General features: G+C 30.9%; 1 protein-coding gene across 2 annotated transcripts; it reads left to right on the plus strand.

Annotated features, from left to right (window-relative positions):
- Window positions 1-1619: 1619 nt before the first annotated feature.
- On the plus strand, window positions 1620-11012 carry LOC123302162 (oxysterol-binding protein-related protein 8). 2 transcript variants are annotated; one of them, XM_044884989.1, is made up of 10 exons: window positions 1620-1675; window positions 4334-4661; window positions 5566-5615; window positions 5989-6213; window positions 6568-6712; window positions 7004-8046; window positions 8246-8371; window positions 8640-9053; window positions 9387-9562; window positions 10645-11012. In XM_044884989.1, the coding sequence occupies exons 2-10, from the start codon at window positions 4355-4357 to the stop codon at window positions 10943-10945; spliced, it is 2787 nt and encodes a 928-aa protein (XP_044740924.1). In that variant the 5' UTR covers window positions 1620-1675; window positions 4334-4354; the 3' UTR covers window positions 10946-11012. The 2 variants fall into 2 exon arrangements, with proteins under 2 accessions (XP_044740924.1, XP_044740925.1); XM_044884990.1 differs by having other exon boundaries at window positions 8640-9032.
- The last annotated feature ends 11050 nt before the right edge of the window (window positions 11013-22062 follow it).

Here is a 22062-nt window from a genome sequence, read left to right on the forward strand (position 1 = left end):
TTTAACTCGCTCACACTCTTGGTTAATTTCTAACAAGTAATCAAGATTATTAAAGACCAAAAAATTAATCAAAATTGAATGAAATATGAGCTCATGAAGTAATAACGTTAGACTTTCATGATGCTCATTGAAATACATAAAAGGAATAATTTGAAAATATATATGAAAAACGCGTACGCGTTTAATTTTACACTCGTATATCTATTTTATAGGCATAGAAATTCAAGGTCTAAGTTATCAACAGAGTCGAAACTCTTTAAAAACTATTATATATAATATTCTTCCTTTTTCCCGTTTTATTTTATTAAAATTATCTCTTTTACAAAAATTATTTTGTAACTGCAATGTATTATTTATCAGAGTAATTTTCAACTATATAGAAACTTTATCGATGTACCTCCCTGAGTTTACTCATGAGGGAATTCAAAAGTTACTAAAAAAAACAGTGAATACATAAAGTTTCTAGCTATTTCATATAAAGATAAAATAAATTTTTTAGAGAATAATTTGTGTTATTACTTTATTATATATTAATTTTTTAAAGAATAAATTTTATTTTAAGCTTCTAATTTTATAAATTATACAAGATAATAGTCTGAAGAAGAATACGATGCAAGGTGACTAGAAAAGTTTGAAGCTGGGTAACGAATTTCTCGAAAGTCTTTAGAGAAGTGAAAGTTCAACCATAAACAAATAATTGTAAGGGCTCAGCTCTATTGCAATGTAAATCTATGGCGTTGAGTGCAACCAATCAGAAATAAGTATTTGCTATGTTACGTCATATGTTTGTTTTGCGACGTAACACTCTGAGTTAATGGGCTCTATAGCCTAAGTATACCCTTCGTGGACAGCCAATATAACCTAACCTAACCTAACACTCTAAGTTGATGAATCTTTCAACCAAATAAAGCTATTTGATAATGAAACTAACCTAAATCAACCTGTATTAATATAAAAAATAATGTAGTTTTTCACAACCACGCTGCTGATCTTCTATTTAAAACAAGTGAAAACAAACAATTGATTGAGTTAACTGCTGAAATACAATGTATAGTCAGTGTTGATTACGCATTCGTTTATTTTTCCTACGAACCCAAGACCTTGACATATGTTGCTCATCCACGAACTCGACTTTTTACGTCCTAAGCACGCTATACAAATTTCAGCTTGATATCTCTTCTCGTTTTTGAGTTACCGTGTTGTCAGACGTACAGACAGACCACCGAAAATGAACTAATTAGAGGTGATTTTATGAACATCTATACCACAATTTTGTTCGTTTCATCAATATTTTTAAGCGTAACAAACTTGGAACTAAACTTAGGATACCTTGATATATTTCATATATACATGGTATAAAAACTGTTGAAGAACCACTGGTTTAGAAATAAGTACGAATATCGGTAGATACATGTTAAATGTCATCGAAAATAATTAACAGCAAATTGTCATTTTGTGTGTCTAAATAGCAAAATTGAATTTTCGGCTAAATAAATAAAAACGCGTTTGAATTGTACAAATAAGTGTAAACTAAATAAACCATTTAAAATATGTTTTCAATATGATAATTAGATATAAATATTAATTTAAAAAAATATGTTGATTTGATAAATAAAATATATATAAAATAAGAAATATAGAAAAAGAAAAACGCTTAAAACACAGTTACAAACAGGTAAATGTTTTATTCTAAATAAATAATTGAAATAAATTCGATATTCTAAAATTGATTATATTGTATATAGAAATTAAATTTCTCATTAAATATGTAAGTATTATAATTAAACAAACATATATTTTTTGTATATAATTATATACTTCGAAGTTTTTGTATTCCTCATGGCCATTTCAAATTTGATTTTAGTAAAATTATTTATTAAATATTTTCTTCATAAATTTCAGTAATTGTAGTTAATTTTTGTGTCATGCATATTATTGTATATGTGATTATGTGAATTTTCTTTTAAGTCAATTTGCTTCCAGTAAATTGCATAATTTTGAACTGTTAGTTTCAAAAGTTCGAAGAGCAAATTATCGTGATTTTTGTGTTTCCACTTAAAACTTAATGGGTATTTTAATTACTAATAAATTTATTTTCCAAAGATTACATGAAATTTGAGCTCTATGATTGAATTTCTATTGGTATGGATTTGTTAGATAAGAAAGCTCTGGAAAAATCTCTTTCTAAACAGAAATTACGGAAATTTTTGCTTGTGAATATCCTCCGAAACTATTTTACAGAATGAATCCAAAATATGATTCGAATACCTCCCTGAAACCTAAAATAAAATGGTAAGGGTTCAAATATAGGGAATTTTCGCAATTAAAATAGCGCAATAATTCGATTATCACAAATTACTTTTCAAAATATCCGCTAGAATGCACCACATATTAAGTAGAATTTTTTTTGCTCATTTTTCAAAAATTTTTTAAAGTGCGAGAAGTATTTGGATTTTTGTTGTATTATCAATTTTTGTCACTAAATCACATTTTGTTGATACCAATGCATACAAATCACACAAAGTAAGAGAATTAAGAACGGGTTACTCTCTGCCCACAGTATACAGGGTGTTTGGGATAATAAGTGTAAAATATTTAGTTTGCGAAAATATCTGTAATTACTCTGTTTCTGCCAGTTCTGAGTAACATCAGTTTGAAAAAAAATTGTGATGTTTTCATAATTTTCGATTCGACTCCCATTACTCCCATCTATTGGTGATTAGTAATACTTTTATTTTTTTTAATTGGGGGCAACTAACTGCTTTACCGACACTGAAACACTAAAGATTTGTTTCAGTAGATGGCGTTGTTATACGATTAGTATGCAGGGAGTTTTTCATTTTAAGAAAACGTCGTTTTCTCTCGGAAACGGCACCAACGATTTAATGATATTTAGCATGTAGGGAATTTCAGGAGCGAAAAATCAGTCTAGCTAGGTTTCATTTAAAAAAAATAACAAGCAAAGCTCGGTCATACAGGTTCTAAGTTTACAGGTACCAATATTTCTTGCTTGAAGTATTTTTATCGATGAAACTTATTTTTTGAGTTTCAAGGATATGTCAACTTAAATAAAACACCCGGTATACAGTATTTTTAACCTTTGTAAACTTACCCCCAGCTCCTTTCACTCAAGTGCCTTCACTTTCTTTAAAAAATGCAAAACAAGATTATTTTAAATATTTCGAGGTCCAAGAATTTCATTTTCAGGATTGGCTCACCAATAACTAGACATGGAAAATGCACTATTGTAGCGAAGAGTAACTTACGAGTAAAATGAAAACCTGGTAGGCATGGTTGGTACGTGTGTTTTGCACCATTTTTAATATTGGCTGACAAATAATCAAAGTCGTTATTTTTACGATCAGATTATTTGCATGTGCAGATTCCTTTATGTGTTATCTTTTTTTATTGTTAAATGTCACCTATTAAATGTTTTGCAATTTTTATCCCAAACACTTAATGAAATGTACTGTGTGTTTAAGAAGTGTGTAACCCATATTTCTTAAGTTAAAATCAATTATAGCGCAATAAATCGTATATTCATTAAACAAAATTTCAAAAATATCGTTTCAAAATTGCTTAAATTATTTACTCTAAATCAAAATATATGACATTATTGATGGGAGGAATGGGAACTTTCAAATGAAGCGCTTGCGAATTGTTATGTATTAATTTAGTTATAGAAGTAGAATAGACACCTATAAAAGTACGCTTATAGCCATCTTCGTCTGTCTTATACTACTTTTATGAATAGAATAATTTTGAGATGTTTAAACGCTGTCCTTTTGGCGCTCCCTGTTGATGACGTGTGATCTGCCAATTGGTGACAGTTCAATGTACTATTTACTACAGGTGTAATACCCACGTATGTAGTACTTGTATATATCCATGGTAATACCATACAAAATATAAGTAATTAATACCATACAGTATATCAACAAGTCGGACAAGCCACATACTATGATGTTACGCCCGTTTTAAAATTTGAATTTCCATTTTAGAAATTTGAATTTCTCTCACTGAATTTGTTCAAATGTCCAGCCAATAAAGTTACGGAAAAGAAATATTTTAACCAAATTTAAATTTCATGAATATTCCCTATTTATGAATAGCCCCTTAGTGAAAACGAAGCAAAGAAAATTTTGTAAATGATAACTCTAAAACAGTCAGGGAATTTTAAAATGGACAATTGGGTGGGTGGCCTGTCGTAATAATTGATTTTAACTGTGTATGCACATCCTGTATGCTGTGTATTCACACCCTGTATACTGTGTACTGTGTACTGAACGTTTTTGTGAATGATGATAAAATTGTTCTGTGTCTTGTGTTCTAGTATGTGTTTGAATTGAATAGAATGAATAAGTCAGATCAGACCGTGGAAGCAAAGCGTGCCACAAGTTCTGGGGGCGATCCGAATCCAAATAACGTACAACAAGATGTATTAAAACAATCATCGAGCCAATCATTGCACCCAATAATCAATAGTAGTGCTACAACATCCATATCCGGTCCACTGTCAAGTCAAAGTACACGTTCATCTACCACCACCACTGGCCCTGATTCCTCATTCTCTTCTGGTAGTAGGAGCACTCAGCAAATACTCATGCCCCGTTTACCTTCTAGTGACTCCTTAAATTATTCAACAGGTCCTGGATCACCAGGTAATGCAAATCATCATATAATTTATCTAGCAATTTTTTTTCTTTTCTTTCATATTTTGTAATTTGCTGAAATTTTTTTGCACTCCCTATCACTTGTTGTTCAAATTTTCTTGAAATTTAGTTGTAATTTTTGTTTTTTCCTAAATCATTTCCATTAGGTTAGCCTCACACGGTCAAAAGTATTGAGCCTTTATCGATATTGAACAAAATATTGATCATCTGAGGAGAATATCGAAACAAGAATATTGATACAACAATATTGAAGACGTTGAAACGATCATTTTACCTCACATGAGTAATATTATTGAATCAATATCGATATTGAACAAAATATTGATCATCTAAGGAGAATATTGAAACAAGAATATTGATACAACAATATTGAAGACGTTGAAACGATCATTTTACCTCACATGAGTAATATTATTGAATCAATATCGATATTGAACAAAATATTGATCACCTAAGGAGAATATTGAAACAATAATATTGATAGAACAATATTGAAGACAATAAAACAATCATTTCACTTCACACAAGTAATATTATTGAATCAATATCGATATTAAAGACAATAAAACATTCATTTTACTTGAAACGGTTAATATTATTGAGTCAATATCGATATGGAACAATATATTGATCACCTGACGAGTGTATCGAAACAATAATATTTAAAAAAATTAAATCGATTTATGGTTATTCGACGCTATTTAATACCACGCTCTTTTTTTCGAATCCTGTCTGTTCAAGCCTCGATTTTAATTGATCAATATTTTAAGTCAATAATATTGACCGTGTGAGACTGTTTCTGTTGCAGATCGGTCAATAGTAATTTGCCAAATAGAACTTTAAAGCAACTTTCAAAAGTTATTCTTTGTTAATTGAGACTGTTTATGTTTAGGCATTTCGAACGACAGCCCAAGATGTGAATCTACCACAAATTTTGACAAGGTAAGTTTCATTTGTTGGTTAAAAAATGCTGCCAAACCAGCAGAAGAACGTTTTAAATGTAGGAGCATCGATAAATGTCTCGTTTTTCATCAAAGAATTTTGATGAATTTCGGTGTTGTTGTGAAACATTCTAGAACAACAAAAAAATTCCAGAAAATGCGAAAGTTTTAAAATTTCGAAAATGAAATTGTTTCTTCAAGACCTACAAATTTCTCAAGCTTTTAGCTTCGAAATCTTCAAAAAGAAACAAAAAAAATCATTAAAAATTGTGTATTAGCTTTGGGAACATTAATTTCTATTTGAAATCGAAAGTTTTCCACGAGTTAATGGATGAATTTTTGTTTTTAAAATTTCTCGCTTTCTTTTTTGACAGAGTGCCATTAAATTATCCCGTAAGGAATCGTATAAAGCACAACGGAAACACTATCGTAAGGAGAAGAAACGTGTCGCAAATGAAGTGGCAACATCCTTAAAGGATTCATCCGTGGTGGTATTAGCTGATTGGTTAAAAGTACGCGGTACTTTGAAAACTTGGACAAAACTCTGGTGTATATTAAAACCCGGACTTTTACTTTTATATAAAAGTCCTAAAGTTAAGGTAAAATTTTTTATTTCAAGAGGATTTATTGTATTTCTAACAAACCTGGTCCGTGCGAAGGAATATTCCAAGAGGAGATTCAAATTTTTGTCAATAAAAACAAGAAATTCTTGTTTAATATAATTTTGGGAAGCACCGAAAAAACTTTTCCAAAACTTTCTGTGCATCGACTTTCTACATCGCGATGTATATTGAGCGAGGCTAAACCGTTTAGTCGGTTTGTTTTGAGAGGACGCAAAGTTGAAAGAGGCGTTTATTCATCGAGATTCTCATTTTGGTGTTGATTCCCTAAAACCACTGCCATGCGCACGGGACTGATTTGTAACAAAAATTTATGATTTATGAATGTTTCAGAGTAATCATTGGGTGGGAACTGTACTTTTAAATGCTTGTCAAGTAATTGAACGACCGTCGAAGAAAGATGGTTTTTGTTTCAAACTATTTCATCCATTGGATCAATCAATTTGGGCACCACGAGGACCTGAAAAGGAAACAATTGGTACGTTAAACAATGTTTGCAGTAATCGTGATACACTGCCAGGCCTAAGCGTTCAGCATGCTTGCCGCCCAGCCAGTGTCCTGTGATAGCCGCAACAACTTTGCGAACAGAGGCCCTTGGAAGTGATATGAGAACTTTATTTAATTGGCTAATTTTGATCCAAAAAATTTTCCTTGGATTTCTATAAACGTTACAAAAAGTTTCATTAAAATTGGTGTTGAAACTTTCCCATACATCCCAGCTTAGTGACTGTATTAGAAAGTTAGACTAATCATATTTTTGTAAATTTAGGAGCTGTTGTCCAACCACTGCCAACTTCTTATTTAATATTTCGGGCACCGTCTCAAGCAGCCGGTAAATGTTGGTTAGACGCTCTGGAGTTAGCTTTACGAACATCATCCGTTTTGGTACGTTCAATGAGTAACAAATCGGGTTGCGAGAGCACAAATCATGAAACTCAATGGTCAGAAGCTGATTATGAAAAACATTTTACGGATCACGATTTAAACGACGGCAATCAAACGGATAACGGCAACATGATTGAAACATTAAGTGCTGTTGAAGTGACCGATTCAGAAAGTGAGAATTCAGTAAAGGACGAAGAATTAGTTGGTGAAGATGAGAAAGTTGACGAAATACCATTAGAAACACCGTACGTGGTAGGCCATGAAGATGAAATTGGAACTGGGGAACAAACCGAAGAATTAGCGGAGGAACATAAGTCATTAATATGGTTTTTAGTGAAGCAAGTTCGACCTGGAATGGATTTAAGTAAAGTTGTCTTACCGACATTTATTTTGGAGCCACGTTCATTTTTGGATAAATTATCCGATGCCTACTATCATGCGGATATTTTATCAACAGCTGTTCTCGAAAATGATCCATATAACCGAATGAAATTAATTACAAAATGGTATCTATCCGGATTTTATAAGAAACCAAAAGGTCTGAAAAAACCGTACAATCCAATATTAGGGGAAACGTTTCGATGTTATTGGCAACATCCCAAAGGATCACGTACATTTTATATTGCGGAACAAGTGTCACATCATCCGCCTGTATCCGCGTTTTATGTTACCAATCGACAAGAAGGTTTTAGTATTAGTTGTTCCATTTTGGCTAAATCGAAATTTTATGGGAATTCAACGTCAGCGATTTTGGATGGTATCGCTACGTTATCGTTACTGCCACGTGGTGAAGATTATACGATGACTGTTCCATATGCACATTGTAAGGGGATTTTAATGGGTACCTTATCCATGGAATTGGGAGGAAAAGTTTCTATTGAATGCGAGAAAACTGGATATCGTACCGAATTGGAATTTAGACTAAAGGTAATTTTTTTTCGATTTTTAAAATTATTCAAAACGAGAAATTTCGGATAATTATACTTATCTAACGTAAAAGGCATCCAAAAAACCACAGAAAATAAAATTAATTTAACGATTGGGGGAACAATTTCTGAGATACCACCAAAAATTTTATACAAAAAATTATATCTAAAAGATTAAAATAAAAAATTTTTATTTATAGCCATTTTTGGGCGGATCATCTGATATGAATTATATTCATGGACGAATTAAACTTGGAAAAGAAACTTTAGCAACTATTGACGGCTATTGGGATGGACAAATACGAATTAAGGAGCGTAAAGCTGATGTAAGTATAAGTTAAAACATAATTTAAAAACCCCCTGACCAAGAAAATATGCATTAAGAACGTAAAACTAGAATGGAGAGGGTAACAGGAAATAAGGCGCCTTGGTCGTTGCGTTCTTTGTACTGCGCATTAAGCTGTCTTGTTTGTCTTTTTCAATCGATTGGAAGTGATTGAAAACATGTTTTCAAGTTAAAATTAGAATTTTGTTTGTTACAAAATTTGACCGCTAGTGGGACTTATTGCTAACAATTTCAAATATTTATTACAGGGTGAACAAGTATTTTTTGAATCAACTACCGAAGTACGTCATACTCGATTACCCAGATATGTTGTGCCACTGGAACATCAAACTGAATACGAATCAGAACGATTATGGCAACATGTATCAGCGGCCATACAGCGTGACGATCAAGTTGCTGCCACCGAAGAGAAAACAATTCTCGAAGAGGCACAACGTAGTGCGGCCCGTGAACGTTTAGCCAAAGGCGAGGAATGGATACCGAAACATTTTCAATTGGACCCAATCACACATAACTGGATTTATAAAGCGGCCGATTCACGACCATGGGATGTGAACAACGATGTGTACCAGTTTGAGTATCAGTACGATATACTCACCAAGACCAGACATCCAACGCCTGTCATTCGTACATCCAGTATTGTTAGTGTTGATCCACAGGGCGTAAGTTTACGTTTTGCAAACTTGCACTCATTCATCAGCCATTCGATTATTTATTTTGAATACCCTCCCAAAAATTTCATTTACTTAAAAGCATCGTATTTTCTGACTTCTCATCGTAATTTGACAATCGACCTGGAAATGTCAGGGGATTTAGAGATACTATAAAAGTCAAAGCATTGATATAGTGAAACTTATTTTACTTATTTTATTCGCCTTCGAAGAATGTTTTTGCCCCACTCACTCTGTAAAATACATGATCGAATTTTTGATTGATAAGCCCAATTTTAAAGTTTAAACTTTTGTTTATATGCTTTTTTTTCTTTTAAATTTCAGTCGTATAATCGTCCAGCTGTGGCCGTAATTAAAGCACCTCCACGTAGACAAAAATTAACGAAACAATCGAAAAGTTTATCATCCGAGGTTCGTGAAAGTAGTGAATCAGACGGTGAAGGAGAATTCCATTCGGATTCGAGTAGCGATCGTAAACTTCGTAATGCAAACGACTCAAGGTAAGATTATTCTTTCTAGATTAAATTTCTTCCGGGCTATTTCTTGCCCTTTTTGGAAAAGTTTCCAGACATTTTTTCATAATTGTATAAACAATTGATTATTCTTTGATCGAAAAATCCATGATATTTCAATATAAAAAAGAAAGGAGGAAACTGGAATGTTGAAACTTCCAAAGAGGCACGTCCTTGACACTAACTTTAACCTACGAATAGATTATCAGCTCTATAGCTCAATTTGGAAAGACTGTGGACGTGATCAAACCCTTAAAAACCGCAAAAATCAATGATATATTGATATAAAAAAGGAAGGAGGAAGTTGGGAAGTCGAAACTTCCAAAACGGTACTTCCTTGACACTAACTTCAACCTAGATCCGAATTTTCAACCCTCTAGCTCAATTTGAAAAGACTGTGGAAGTGCTCAAACCCTTAAAAACCGTGAAAATGTATAATATTTCGATATAAAAAAGGAGGGAGGGAAGTGGAAAGTTGAAACTTCCAAAAAGGCACTTCCTTGACACTAACTTCAGCCTACGAATAGATTATCAACTCTCTAGTTCAATTTGGAAAGACTGTGGAAGTGATCAAACCCTTAAAAGCCGCAAAAATCAATGATATTTTGATATAAAAAAGGAAGGAGGAAGTTGGGAAGTTGAAACTTCCAAAACGGAACTTCCTTGACACTAACTTTACCCTGCATACGAATTTTCGACCCTCTAGCCATCTAATTTTTCGACCTTAAGACTGTGGAAGTGCTCAAACCCTTAAAAAACGCGAAAATGCATAATATATGGATATAAAAAAGGACTCGACTATAAAAATTTCAGCTTGATTTCTCGTTCGTTTTTGAGTTATCGTGCTTACGAACAGACAGACGTTTCTTAGCATCAATATTTTTAAGCGTTACAAACTTGGGACTAAACTTAGTATACCTTGATATATTTTATATATACAAGGTATATTCATGACAGTACTGATATTCAACACATTCTATACAAGGTATTTGAACAATTAACTCAATCAATTGTTTGTTTTGACTTGTTTTTTTGTAAAATGATTTGAAATGAATTTTTTAATGGTGTAGGACATTATTGGAACACATAAATCGTTTAGAAGATCTCGTGAACAACCAGGGAATAGTTATAACAAGTATTGTGAATACGTTAGACAAAATGGAACGCAACCAACAGCAACTAGCTAAACGTACTGTAACAGCTTTAAAATCACAACATGGCAGTCACGGTGGAAGTGGCTACGGTATAATGGGTCCGTTCAACATCGACACGATTTGTATAATATTATTAACAGTTGTATTGCAATGTTTGTTCCAATGGCTATTTACTCGCCGCACAATTTTAATCGAAAATCAACCAAATGGCGTTTAAAACTTATCCACAAATCCAAAAAAAAAATGTTATCCAAAAATTTAAATATTATGTTTTTTCTTAATACTACGCATCAGGGTTTATTCAACAACAAAAATTATTCGTTTAAATTTACAACAATGTAAAAATAATAATAATAATAATAGGAAAATTCTTTCAAAAATTTGTTGAGAAAAAAAGTTTAATATGCGAAAAATTCTCAGTTTTCAAAAATTCTCAAAATTCAAGTTTTTCCTTCGTTGTTCAATAGGGTATTATCGTTAGTCAAAAATAAATCATGAAATTTGAAAAAAGTTAAAATTTATGTAAAAATATACTTAAATATTCTGATTTCGAGTCATAAAAGCACATTTTTCTTTTAAAATATTAAAATGAAAAATCGTAATTTTTAAACTGCATATCACGTGACCTAAAAACGCGGTAAGCCCTGCTGTGATGTCATAGCGGTATGAGTCATACACCATCAGTTAGTTCAGTGTAGACAGCTGGGTATAATATATACATAGATAATAAGTATTTATATTTATTATAATCAGATGTCTATGAACATATCTGTCAAACTTATTTGTGTTATTTCGTATAGTGATACCCATATTACGTCATCAAATTGGATGCCCGCGTTTTTGACAGTTTAAAAAAGGTTTAAAATTTAATTTAAGTTTTTGGCAAGAAAGTGTGTGTATTTTTCCGAAATAAATTTTTAGTGGCTTTTTATTAGAAAAATCAACATTTTGTAGTACTTTTTCAAAAATAGTGGAATACCCTATTTAATTTCACAAAATTTCGTACTATAATATCTATCAAGAACAGTGACGTACGCAAGAAAAACCAAAAGAAAATTTCCCTTCGTTTTATTAAACAGCCGGGATTTTTTTAATTAAATTTTGATTTTCATAGAATTTTCGTACAAAATCTCTAAATGATAGAAAATATTAAAAATAGTTACAAATTGAATTTGAATGCTTCAAAGATTTCGGGATAAAACCGAAAATTATTTGCTTTTTTTTTCGAAAAATGCTCCGAATGATTCAGAAAATTATTTTAAGAATAGTGAAGCACGATAAACGTGTTGTAAGAGTGATCAATTCATTGGAAAATTCAAGAAAAACACAAAAATATTATAAATATTTTCTCTTTTTCATCGGACATTTTATTTTTATAATAAAATTTCCGACGAAAAAGAACAAACGATGTGTAAGTGTAATAAATTCTGCCTGAAAATCGAAAACAAATTATTCTAATGTGCCAGAATTTTTCAAAGACCCTCAAAATGTAGAAATGAAAAACTCTTTCATCCTTTACTTTTTTTTCGAAAATTTTTTTATGATTCGAACTGTAGAACGATTTTTCGAACAAATCTCAACAAATTTTTGAATGAACATAGAAAGAAATATTAATTATTGTAAATAGATAAATCAGCATTGCTTTTTGTATATCTCTTAAAATTTTTGATAGCGAAAATTTTCGCTTACCAAAAAAATACCGCTTAATCTTTAAAAAACAAAAAATTTGTAGCGTTTAGAAATAAAATCAAAACAAATTCAGTGTGAAGATTTTTTATTTGAAAATTATAATGAAAATCAAGAAAATTGTTGTTGAAATTTATCAAAAAATTTTTAATTAAAATTATATTGAATACTTCTTGCCAATCTTAAAACAAAAAAAAACATTTTAGGTTTTGCTTTTCTTTTATCTGCATCAGTTTCGCCATATTGCGTCGTTAAACAAATCTGCTATTAAGATAAAACTGTAACTAAGCCGAGACTTCAAATTTGAAGCTAGAAAGTTGAAAAACAGACGAAAATGTGCACAAATACTTCAGCTAGAACTTTTAATGAAACTTTGATGCATATACCGATTTAAGTCGAAATTTTATTAGGAAAAGTGAAAATCCGATCGTTAACTAAAAATAGTGCGTTGCGGCATTCCGAATTTATTTTCATAGAACGATGCAGGTTAAAAAAAAAACATAACCTATTTTGTTATTATAACTCTGTAGAATAATTTCAAAGCTTAAAGCTTTTTTAGAGTGAATATTTTTAAGTTTGTTCTTCCCAAAATACAAACTTGTTAATATCATCACGCCCAAAATATGCTATCAATTTTTAATGCTCGCGCATATTAGTATTGTCGCTTGGCTTAAAAAAAAAACCGGCATATTAAAAAAAAAATGCACGATGAAAAAAAACACTTTGAAAATTTCCTCTGATTAAATTTTATAAAACTTTTTTTATAAAATTTATTTTAAAACATTTTTTTACGGTTTGTCAAAGGAAATTTTTTACAGGGCAACGCACGAAATACGTGTACGATCAGTGACGGATTAGGCAACTACCTTGGGGCCTCGGGGTAGATAAATTTGTACGAGAAAAACCCCAAGTTAATTTACGAAGGCTATATTTTTGAAAATGGTCGCATACAATGGGCCGCCAAGTTGATTTTTACATCGCCTTGGAGCCTCGGAGAATTGCATTGCCTTGAGTCCCCGATATGGGTTAATCCGGCACTGAAAACTTGACCTTTCGTCCCTAATACGACGTAAACTATTTGTTAAAACGGCCAATTCTTTTCAATGTTAAGACACTCAGAGTTTTGGGTTCTTTTTCAGCACAATATTTTATCGAATATGACGTCATTGCAGAAAAATTGCAAAAAATTTCTTAATAAGAACAGAGGCGGACCAAGATTAGTTACAAAAAAAATCATCTCGCGATGCCTGGGTCCAGGGCGCCATCAAATCCGACAAGGAATAGATCAATTAAAAAGAACCCAAAACTAAATCTAGAACTCAATAATTTAGATTTATTCCACCATAAAAGAAAAATTGATCCACCATAAAAGAAAAAATGTTTTAAATAAATTTTTCAGAATTTCCATCATGTAATTGACCGGGAAACATGTTAAGAGCTGTTTTTTTTTTTAAAGAAAATCATTAGTTCGTTAATGAATAGTGCCTTTCTGTTTATTTAAAAAATTTCGTTTTCTATTTGTATTTTCATTGGAAAAAAACTCTCGAAGGTCCAGTGATGGATTTAAGAAACAGACTCGAACAGATTCGAATTATTTGAAAAGAAGCTTAAATTAGAAACAATAACGGCTATAATAACATTAAAGAGAGTCATTATATCCGATAGTTGTTGAATTTATTCGATGACTCACTAAATATCATTCTCCTCCGAGGTAAAATAAGATTGCTTCTTTGCCAAGAGCTTAAAACAGCTTAAATCCATTATTGCGAAGGTCAATTGTTTGATGAATGTATTATAGTGCAATTTTTGATGAAAAATCAAATTTTTATGATTAAAAAAAAATGCGTAGTTTTTAAAAGAAAATTCTTGTTAGGAAAAAAGAAAAAAAACCCAATAAATTCTAGTTCAATAATTTTTTTTTCATTTGTACAAATTTTGTATATTTGTTTTTTCAATTTTTTTTGTTTGTTTTTTTTTTTTGTAAGTAAGGCCATTTTTTATTTTTTAAGACCTTTATTTTTTATTATTTTTCGTTTATTAATTAATTAATCTCATACCAAAATAATTTAGAATATATTACTTTGTTTAGTTAAAAAATTCCTTGTATAGAAACCTATGATCCAGAAAACTGTAAATTTAGAATTTCGCATAATAGACAAAAACACTGCATGACGTAAAAAACAAACGATTCCGTAATCAAGTCTGTCTATTGGATTTTAATGTTAAGAAAGACTCTATCTAGTGATAGAAAAAAGTATAATAAAGCATATATCTTCTGTCTCTTTCATCATTGAAATAATCAGCTGATTGTAACGAGAATGGTTTACATTTTGATCGTGGCGCTGACATCTTAGCGTTAAAATCCAATACCATAGACATATAAGAATAGACCACGCTAGTAACGGAAGATCGTGTAAGTAGGATTCCAGACTGGGTAAAAAGAGAACGATGCTCTGATGTACGTTTTGTCTCTTTGTTTGGGCGTGACTTACTGACACACTTGTCCAAGACTGTTAATGTGCAAACGCAACTAAAAAGAAACAAAACATACGTCAGAGCATCGTTCTCTTTTTATCGAGTCTCGACAGATCACGCCCACTTCTTCAGTCTATTCTTATATGTCTATGGTCTATACATGGTATTTCAACAATTAACTCAGTCAATTGTTTGTTTTCACTTGTTATTTTAATAAATTTACACTATTTAAATGCGTTGTGTGAGTGTCTATCGACCAATATCTGAAAATCTCACTAGTTTTTCTTTATCGAAATTATGGAAAATTTAAAATGATACTTATTTTAATCCAGTCATTACGACGGAAAAAACGGGGTAGATAAGCATATGAACCTAACAAGGTAAATGTTTGTTTTACGTGAAGAAGGTCTAGAAAAGCTTAACTTCGAATTAAGCTTTTCTAGACCTCCTCCATGTGATATCAAAAATTTAGCGTGTTTTTTTTATAATAGAGGTTTAACCTCCGTATTTGTGACATACGCCTTATCACAGAGGCCATCCACACCATTATTTGTTAATCTTTATTTATTCAGTTACAAACATATTTACAATTACATTTTTTGATGTGGGTGGAGTCGGTTACTTCGTTCTTATCCAAGCGACGACAATGTGATCAACTCTGCACTCCCATTAACCGCTCGGCCATTTAGGCTGATTAATTTTAGGCTGAATTTAGCTTGTTAAGTTCATATGCATTTCCAAATTTATATAATGACTGGACTATTTGTTTGCCAGAAAACATCACACATAAAAATTTACAACGGAATTACTGAATGTTTGCTTCGTAGACGTACATGCTTATTTAGAACACATATATTTTTGATTCCGTTGAAATTTTCATTAGATTTAAGAATGATCCTTAATATTTATTGGATCGATAACAAACTCTCCCTCCATCCCCTTTCCATTCTTGTTTTATCGTTCCTTTTTTGACGTGCATTTGATGTTAAAAATATATGTTAAAATTATTATGGTATGATATGGAAGGTAAATTTTTATTAAGTGGATCCTTTGACCAAAAATTTTTAAATCCGAAACGGTTTATGTAAAATATTTTTAAAAAAAAACTTTGTTAATTAATAATTCTAAATAATCTACCCAAAATTAGGAAAATTAGGAAATTATGCATGTTTCATTAAAATTTCATAGATGTTTAAATACTTAACTTAAATCGCTATATTGAATTTTCAAGTCTAGGGTCAGTAAAAACGGCTCTGAAAATTTGAAAGATTGTTGTCAAGATCACGCCTAGAAACTTTTTTCCCTAGGATAATTTTCATAGTTGAATAACTTCTCTTTCAGAGGATCAGAAAAAGAGCGGACCTTGCTAACACCTTCAAATTTTAAAAACTTTTAACGACTTTAAGCATTTCAGAAGATTACACCTGGTGTCGAAGGCTGAAAACTTGTTCATTCGCTTACGTTTAAGGAAATATTTTCGATTTTAGAGGATGAGGAACTTTTTCCTCATAATCAAAAGACTTCTCTTTCAGAGGATCCAAAAAAGTTTTAATTGAGCGGCTTTTGACAACACCTTTTCAAATTTTTAAATCTAATTCATAGTCCTAGTTTCAAAGCGCTACACCTGGTTTGAACTGAAATTAAATCCAATTTCCTTAGACATTTCAAATTGACTCCGCGTTTAAGATATGTTAGTTACAGAAAATTGAATGTAATATTTCTTGATAGCGATTTAGATTAGGTAACAACATCTATGATTAAATTATATTAATTGATTAAGGTTCAAATTAAAGGGGCTAACACCAAATTTGATGTTTTTTATAATATTAGTGGAATGCAATAAAAAATCCTCAGGAATATTTGTGGATATTTATGTGTTCCCCCTTAAAATGTGATGTGCCCTCGTATTTTGTAATGTGTTTCATGGATTCAAACAAAATTTCACAAATAAAGTCACAAAAAAAAAAAAAAATGGAAATTTTGACCATAGTTTTAAGTGCATCCCCATTCGCGATGCTTGAATGTGAATGGTCTTGTTAGAATATGGGGCAACAGAATGGAACCGAATTTGTACAAATTAGGATTTTTTTCGGCTAAAAAGTTTGGAAAAAGGATAGTTCACGGAAAGTCAATTTTAAACTCGAAATTTAGTGAAAATTGACAATGAGCCATTCGAAGAACTTCCTCTATTTAATTTTTCGTTTTTAGAAAAGGGAGCTTTAGCAGAAATAATTCGATTTGTACAAATACGGGTGTTTTCATGATTGCCCTTTGTAAATTGTTTTCTATAGATAAAAGAAAAATCGTAATATTAATAGGAAAATCTTAGAAAATTGTTATTATCTACTTCTTAATTGTATAGTTCAAAAGATTTATAGTAAGCTAGAACAATGAAAATTTCACTTTTCACATAAACTTTACTTAAAAATTTTTACTTCTAAGAAAAGGGGTGTACCTCTTTCTAGATACAAGTCGAATAGGAATTTCCCAAGGGAAAATATTTTCATTATATTCTAGTCTAAAGGTGTGAGGGAAAATAATAGGGGAATTCTTTGGGTTTTTTTAGTCTAGAAACACCCAAAAAAAAACAATTGTCACAATTTTGCACGTACTGATACTTTTAAGCTGTGTTCAGAAATTTTCAACAACACGAAAAACTCTGATAAGTTTTTCCGATTATATTTATCGTTAGAACTTATATATGCGGGAACTTTTTTCCATGAAAATTATGAGTAAAACGTCAAATGAGATTCTGAAGATCTGTTTTTGAAGAAAATCGACCAAGGAATATGAAAAATAAATGTGGTTTCCAGTGAAGCATTTACAAATGTTGTGGCCCAATTGTTGGCATTACTCTCTTTCTTTTTTAACCTTCGTAAATCTACCTGGACTCCTTACCAGAAGCCTTTTATAATCACAGATAAAATGGTCCATCTTCAGAATCTGATTTGACGTTTTACTCATAATTTTCATGGAAAAAGTATAAGTTCCCGCATATATAAGTTCTAACGATAAATATAATCGGAAAAACTTATCAGAGTTTTAAGTTGGGTATGAATAACTTAAATTATTCATACCCAAACGAAAGAAATCTTTCGAGGAAAATAAGTAAGTTCTGAACACAGCCATTCTAGCATTACATTATTTATTGCACTACTATTTCAAAATATTTCTATAAACTCACAAAAATCAGGATATTTTCGAATACAAATACGCTTTATTTTCTATTTAAAAGAAACAAAAAAAATATTTGAGACCATTTTAAAAAAAAAAATGAATAATCCGTCCTTTTCACAGATTTAAAAAAAAAATGAAATAAATTTTTGCACTTTGCATAAAACATTTAAAAATAAAATCATATCGTACTAATTATGAATTTCGTTCGAATTCGAATGTTACTTGGGTCAAAGGTTATCCATAATCATATTTTCAAGTCAAATATTTTAGTCACAAATAATTTTTCATAATATATATATAAAATACATTCTCTTAAATCCCGATAAACACGAGGTTACTGTTTTAAGTCTCATAAACCAGGATAGGTTTACTAAAAACTAAAAAAACCATCGTTATGACGTAACTAAAATGGATCTTGTTGTGTAGAATATTGTTTTTTAGGCATGCAATTTGACAGTTATTTCAGAACGTAATACTCGGTTGTGGTTCACTTTTATGGAATTTTTAGCCTCATTTATGTTTGACCACAGATTTAAAGCAATCACAGAGTTTTAAAGATATTGAAAGGGCCTACAATTATGGTCGTTATATCCGATATTAGATACATTGAATACTAGGCAACGATTGAAAATCCTTCTCTGAAGAAAAATGAAACTTTGGTCGGTAAAAGACAAGCTGGACTATGAAAGGATCGCAACTCGATCATAATGTTTCGGATTGGCTTATTGTGGTCACTTAAAACAGTGGCTTCGTGTATTTGGGGGGCATTACGCACTAAATTTCTTAATATATTTATAAAATTTTTTTTTGTAATTAGTTAAAAATACTTTATCAATGTTTTTTTGTTTTAATTAATATTTTAGGAATTAATTAATTTTGATGTACTTTACACGTTAGCTATGATTTTTATGTTCCAAAAATTACAATTTTCATATTTTTTAACATCAACAGCCTTGGTTAGACGTTAGGCTAGTTTGCAGTTGTTAGGCTGTCCGCAAGGAGACATACTTACATCATAGTACACATTTTGGTTTTAAGTCTGAGAAGATGTCAAAAGATTGGCCGAGATTGTGTCTTGAGCAATGTCCTGTTACATCCGCTATTATATAGCGGATAGAGGTCATTGGAAAGGAGATAACATATTCAGAACGCCTCCGATTGTACTTATAAATGGGGCTCCAACTTGTATTTTGACAATCAAACTTTCAAAACTGGCTTTCAAAATGTATCTAATGATCTTCTTGTAAAAATATCAAACTCCGGGGAAAAATTAGAAGGACTAGCAATTGTCTGTTTTATTTTTGAAAGGAATAGCCACATATTTAACCAAAACTGAAAAAAGTTCCTTCCAAAAGTTTTGCCAAGAATATAAAATCGAGCTAACGTGTGAAATCAAGTTATTTGAATACAATTCGAAACGAATTTCAGAGTAGGTAGGCCTAGTTGACAACACTTCGTTCTCAAAAACTCTAAATTTTGTTTGTTTTATGAAAACGGTTCTAATTTTTAATGTTTTACGGTTCTAATATTCAAATCCATCTCTTGCATTCATAAAACTTCAAACAGATATATATGCTGACTAGGACGAAAAGTCCTGTTACGCTGACGTGTAAGAGGACTTTTCATCGTAGAATTTTATTTTCTATCTGATGCAACAAGGGCGTCCCTTACTCTTGGTACACTCCTGTATATTTTATTCAGATTAAATTATTTTTTTTCCGATATGTTTTAAGAGATTTTATTCGAAAACTCTTAAAAAAGTTATATCTGGACCATTGCCAAAATAACATAGACAGCAAGAGAATTGGAGTCAATTTATTAGAACAAAATTTCTACGATATTTTCAAAACGACTTCACTCTCAAAGTACAATTATATTCAAATAATTTGACCCTACTATTAGAAAATATACTAGTTTAGAAAACAAAAACAAAACACGCAAATAGATGAAAACCAAATTTTTTTTTTTTAAATAAATAATTTATACTACAGAACAAAATTCCAAAACGTCATAATCCAAAAAAAAAAGATAATAATAATTTTTTTACATAAATGGGCTTAAAATGTGTTTTCACTTTAATTGTAAATAAAAAATTAAAAAAAGTAGTTATTTTGCGAGAGAAAAAATAATCCAAAAAATAATAATCAAGTTTGCAAATGTGTTTTTGTGTTTAAATTTTAAGTCGGCTGTGAGTAATTTAAGTGTAAATGTGAATGTTTAAAAACAAAACTAAAAAAAACCATCTGTTATGACGTAACTAAAATGGATCTTGTTGTGTAGAATATTGTTTTTTAGGCATGTAATTTGACAGTTATTTCAGAACGGTTGTCAATTTTACAGACTGTCATGTCTAAAACCTTCTTAAAATATGAAAATTTTCTTAATCGGAAGCTTCTCGTTCAGGGGCTCTTAAAACTTTTAGAATGTGGGCAACGGGTATCTCATTCTTTCAAATTTTTTTATTTAACAGGTCCTACCGAACAAGGAAAGTATTTCGACTAGAGTTTCGGCTCATCGCTCAGAGTGAGGGAAAATTTGTTAACATTTTAAACGTCGAAATACACTCCTTGTTTGGTGGGACCTGTAAATGCATACGAAACCCACTTAGCGCCTACACTATTATACAATTATAAACTTACAGCGCAATTACAAATTTTGCGAGATCCCTATAAGGGAAGTCCGCGGCTATGAAAATACATTTCCAATAGTTCTGAAATTACTGTTAAAAACTACGCCTACGCCCTAAATCTATTCTTTATAAAGCTGTTCTATTTTCGATATTATTTTTTAATATGCCGCCATTTTGATGTTTTGTACTACAATGTCCTGTTTGGCTGAATGTAAAGTAACCTGATAGTCTTAATTAAAACTACTCAAGACGGGGTTGTAACTCCCAGTTATCTGACAAATGATAAATATAAGTATTGTTATCTGGTGGGCGGAATTGAAACTATTTAAAACGATTTAGCTTAATATTTTAATTAGAACGAATTATTATCGCCAGTTGGAGGGGGTTGCAACTCCCGGTTATCAATTTTGACATGTTGGTCTAGTAAAAAAACACCAAAATGCCGATATATTTAAACATAATATAGAAAATGGAACACTCTATAGTTTATATAGACGATTAATCAAAATATTGGAGATTTTAATTTTTGTTTTCTTTTTGCTTTGATGCTTTATTTGTTTTGCAAGCATGGCCATATTTTTTTTTTTTGGTTTCTTGTAGGCTTAAAAATTTGATAAATTCAACAATTGTGCTACATTTCAAAATTTGTACAGCCTATGTTTTTAAGAATCCGTCAAATTGAATCAGATTGTTCGAAAATTTTGTATTGACATCAGTTCAAAAAAGGTTCACATTCAAAATTAAAATTTTGAGATGATTTTTTACATATTTTGAATGTAAGGTGTCCCAAATTTTTCGTTGATTAATTTTAGGTCATTTGAATACAGTCTTATTAACTTCAAGTCATTATTTTCTGAATAGGTTCCGAAAATTTATCAAAATACAAAAAAAAAAATCCTTGTATATTTTTTAATTTAGGCGGGCAATTTTCTTTATCCTTAATAAACGATTATAATGTCGATAAAAATATTTTGTCAATAAAGTTCAATAAACTCATGTTCGTAAATGTTCGTCTCTTCATGTATTATTTCGACTATTTAAACGAACATACACGAAATGTTACGATTACTTTATCCGTAATAATTCGTGGGTTAGGACGATTATAAGCGAAAATAAACGATTATAATGTCGACAAAAATATTTAATAGAGTTCAATGAACTAATGTTCGTAAATGTTCGTCTATTCGTGTATTATTCCGATTACTCCGAGTTCGTGTATTAAACGAATATACACGAAAGTTTACGATTACAATTGACAGTTCCATTCCACTATAGACGTCGCAACAGGTGAAACTTGAGTTTTTAGTTATCTCATTTTACAACGCGATCAAAATTTGTTATGACTAACTTTCCTAAATTTTTTGAGA

This window comes from Chrysoperla carnea, chromosome X, assembly GCF_905475395.1.
Source record: "Chrysoperla carnea chromosome X, inChrCarn1.1, whole genome shotgun sequence".
Taxonomy (NCBI): Eukaryota; Metazoa; Arthropoda; class Insecta; order Neuroptera; family Chrysopidae; genus Chrysoperla; species Chrysoperla carnea.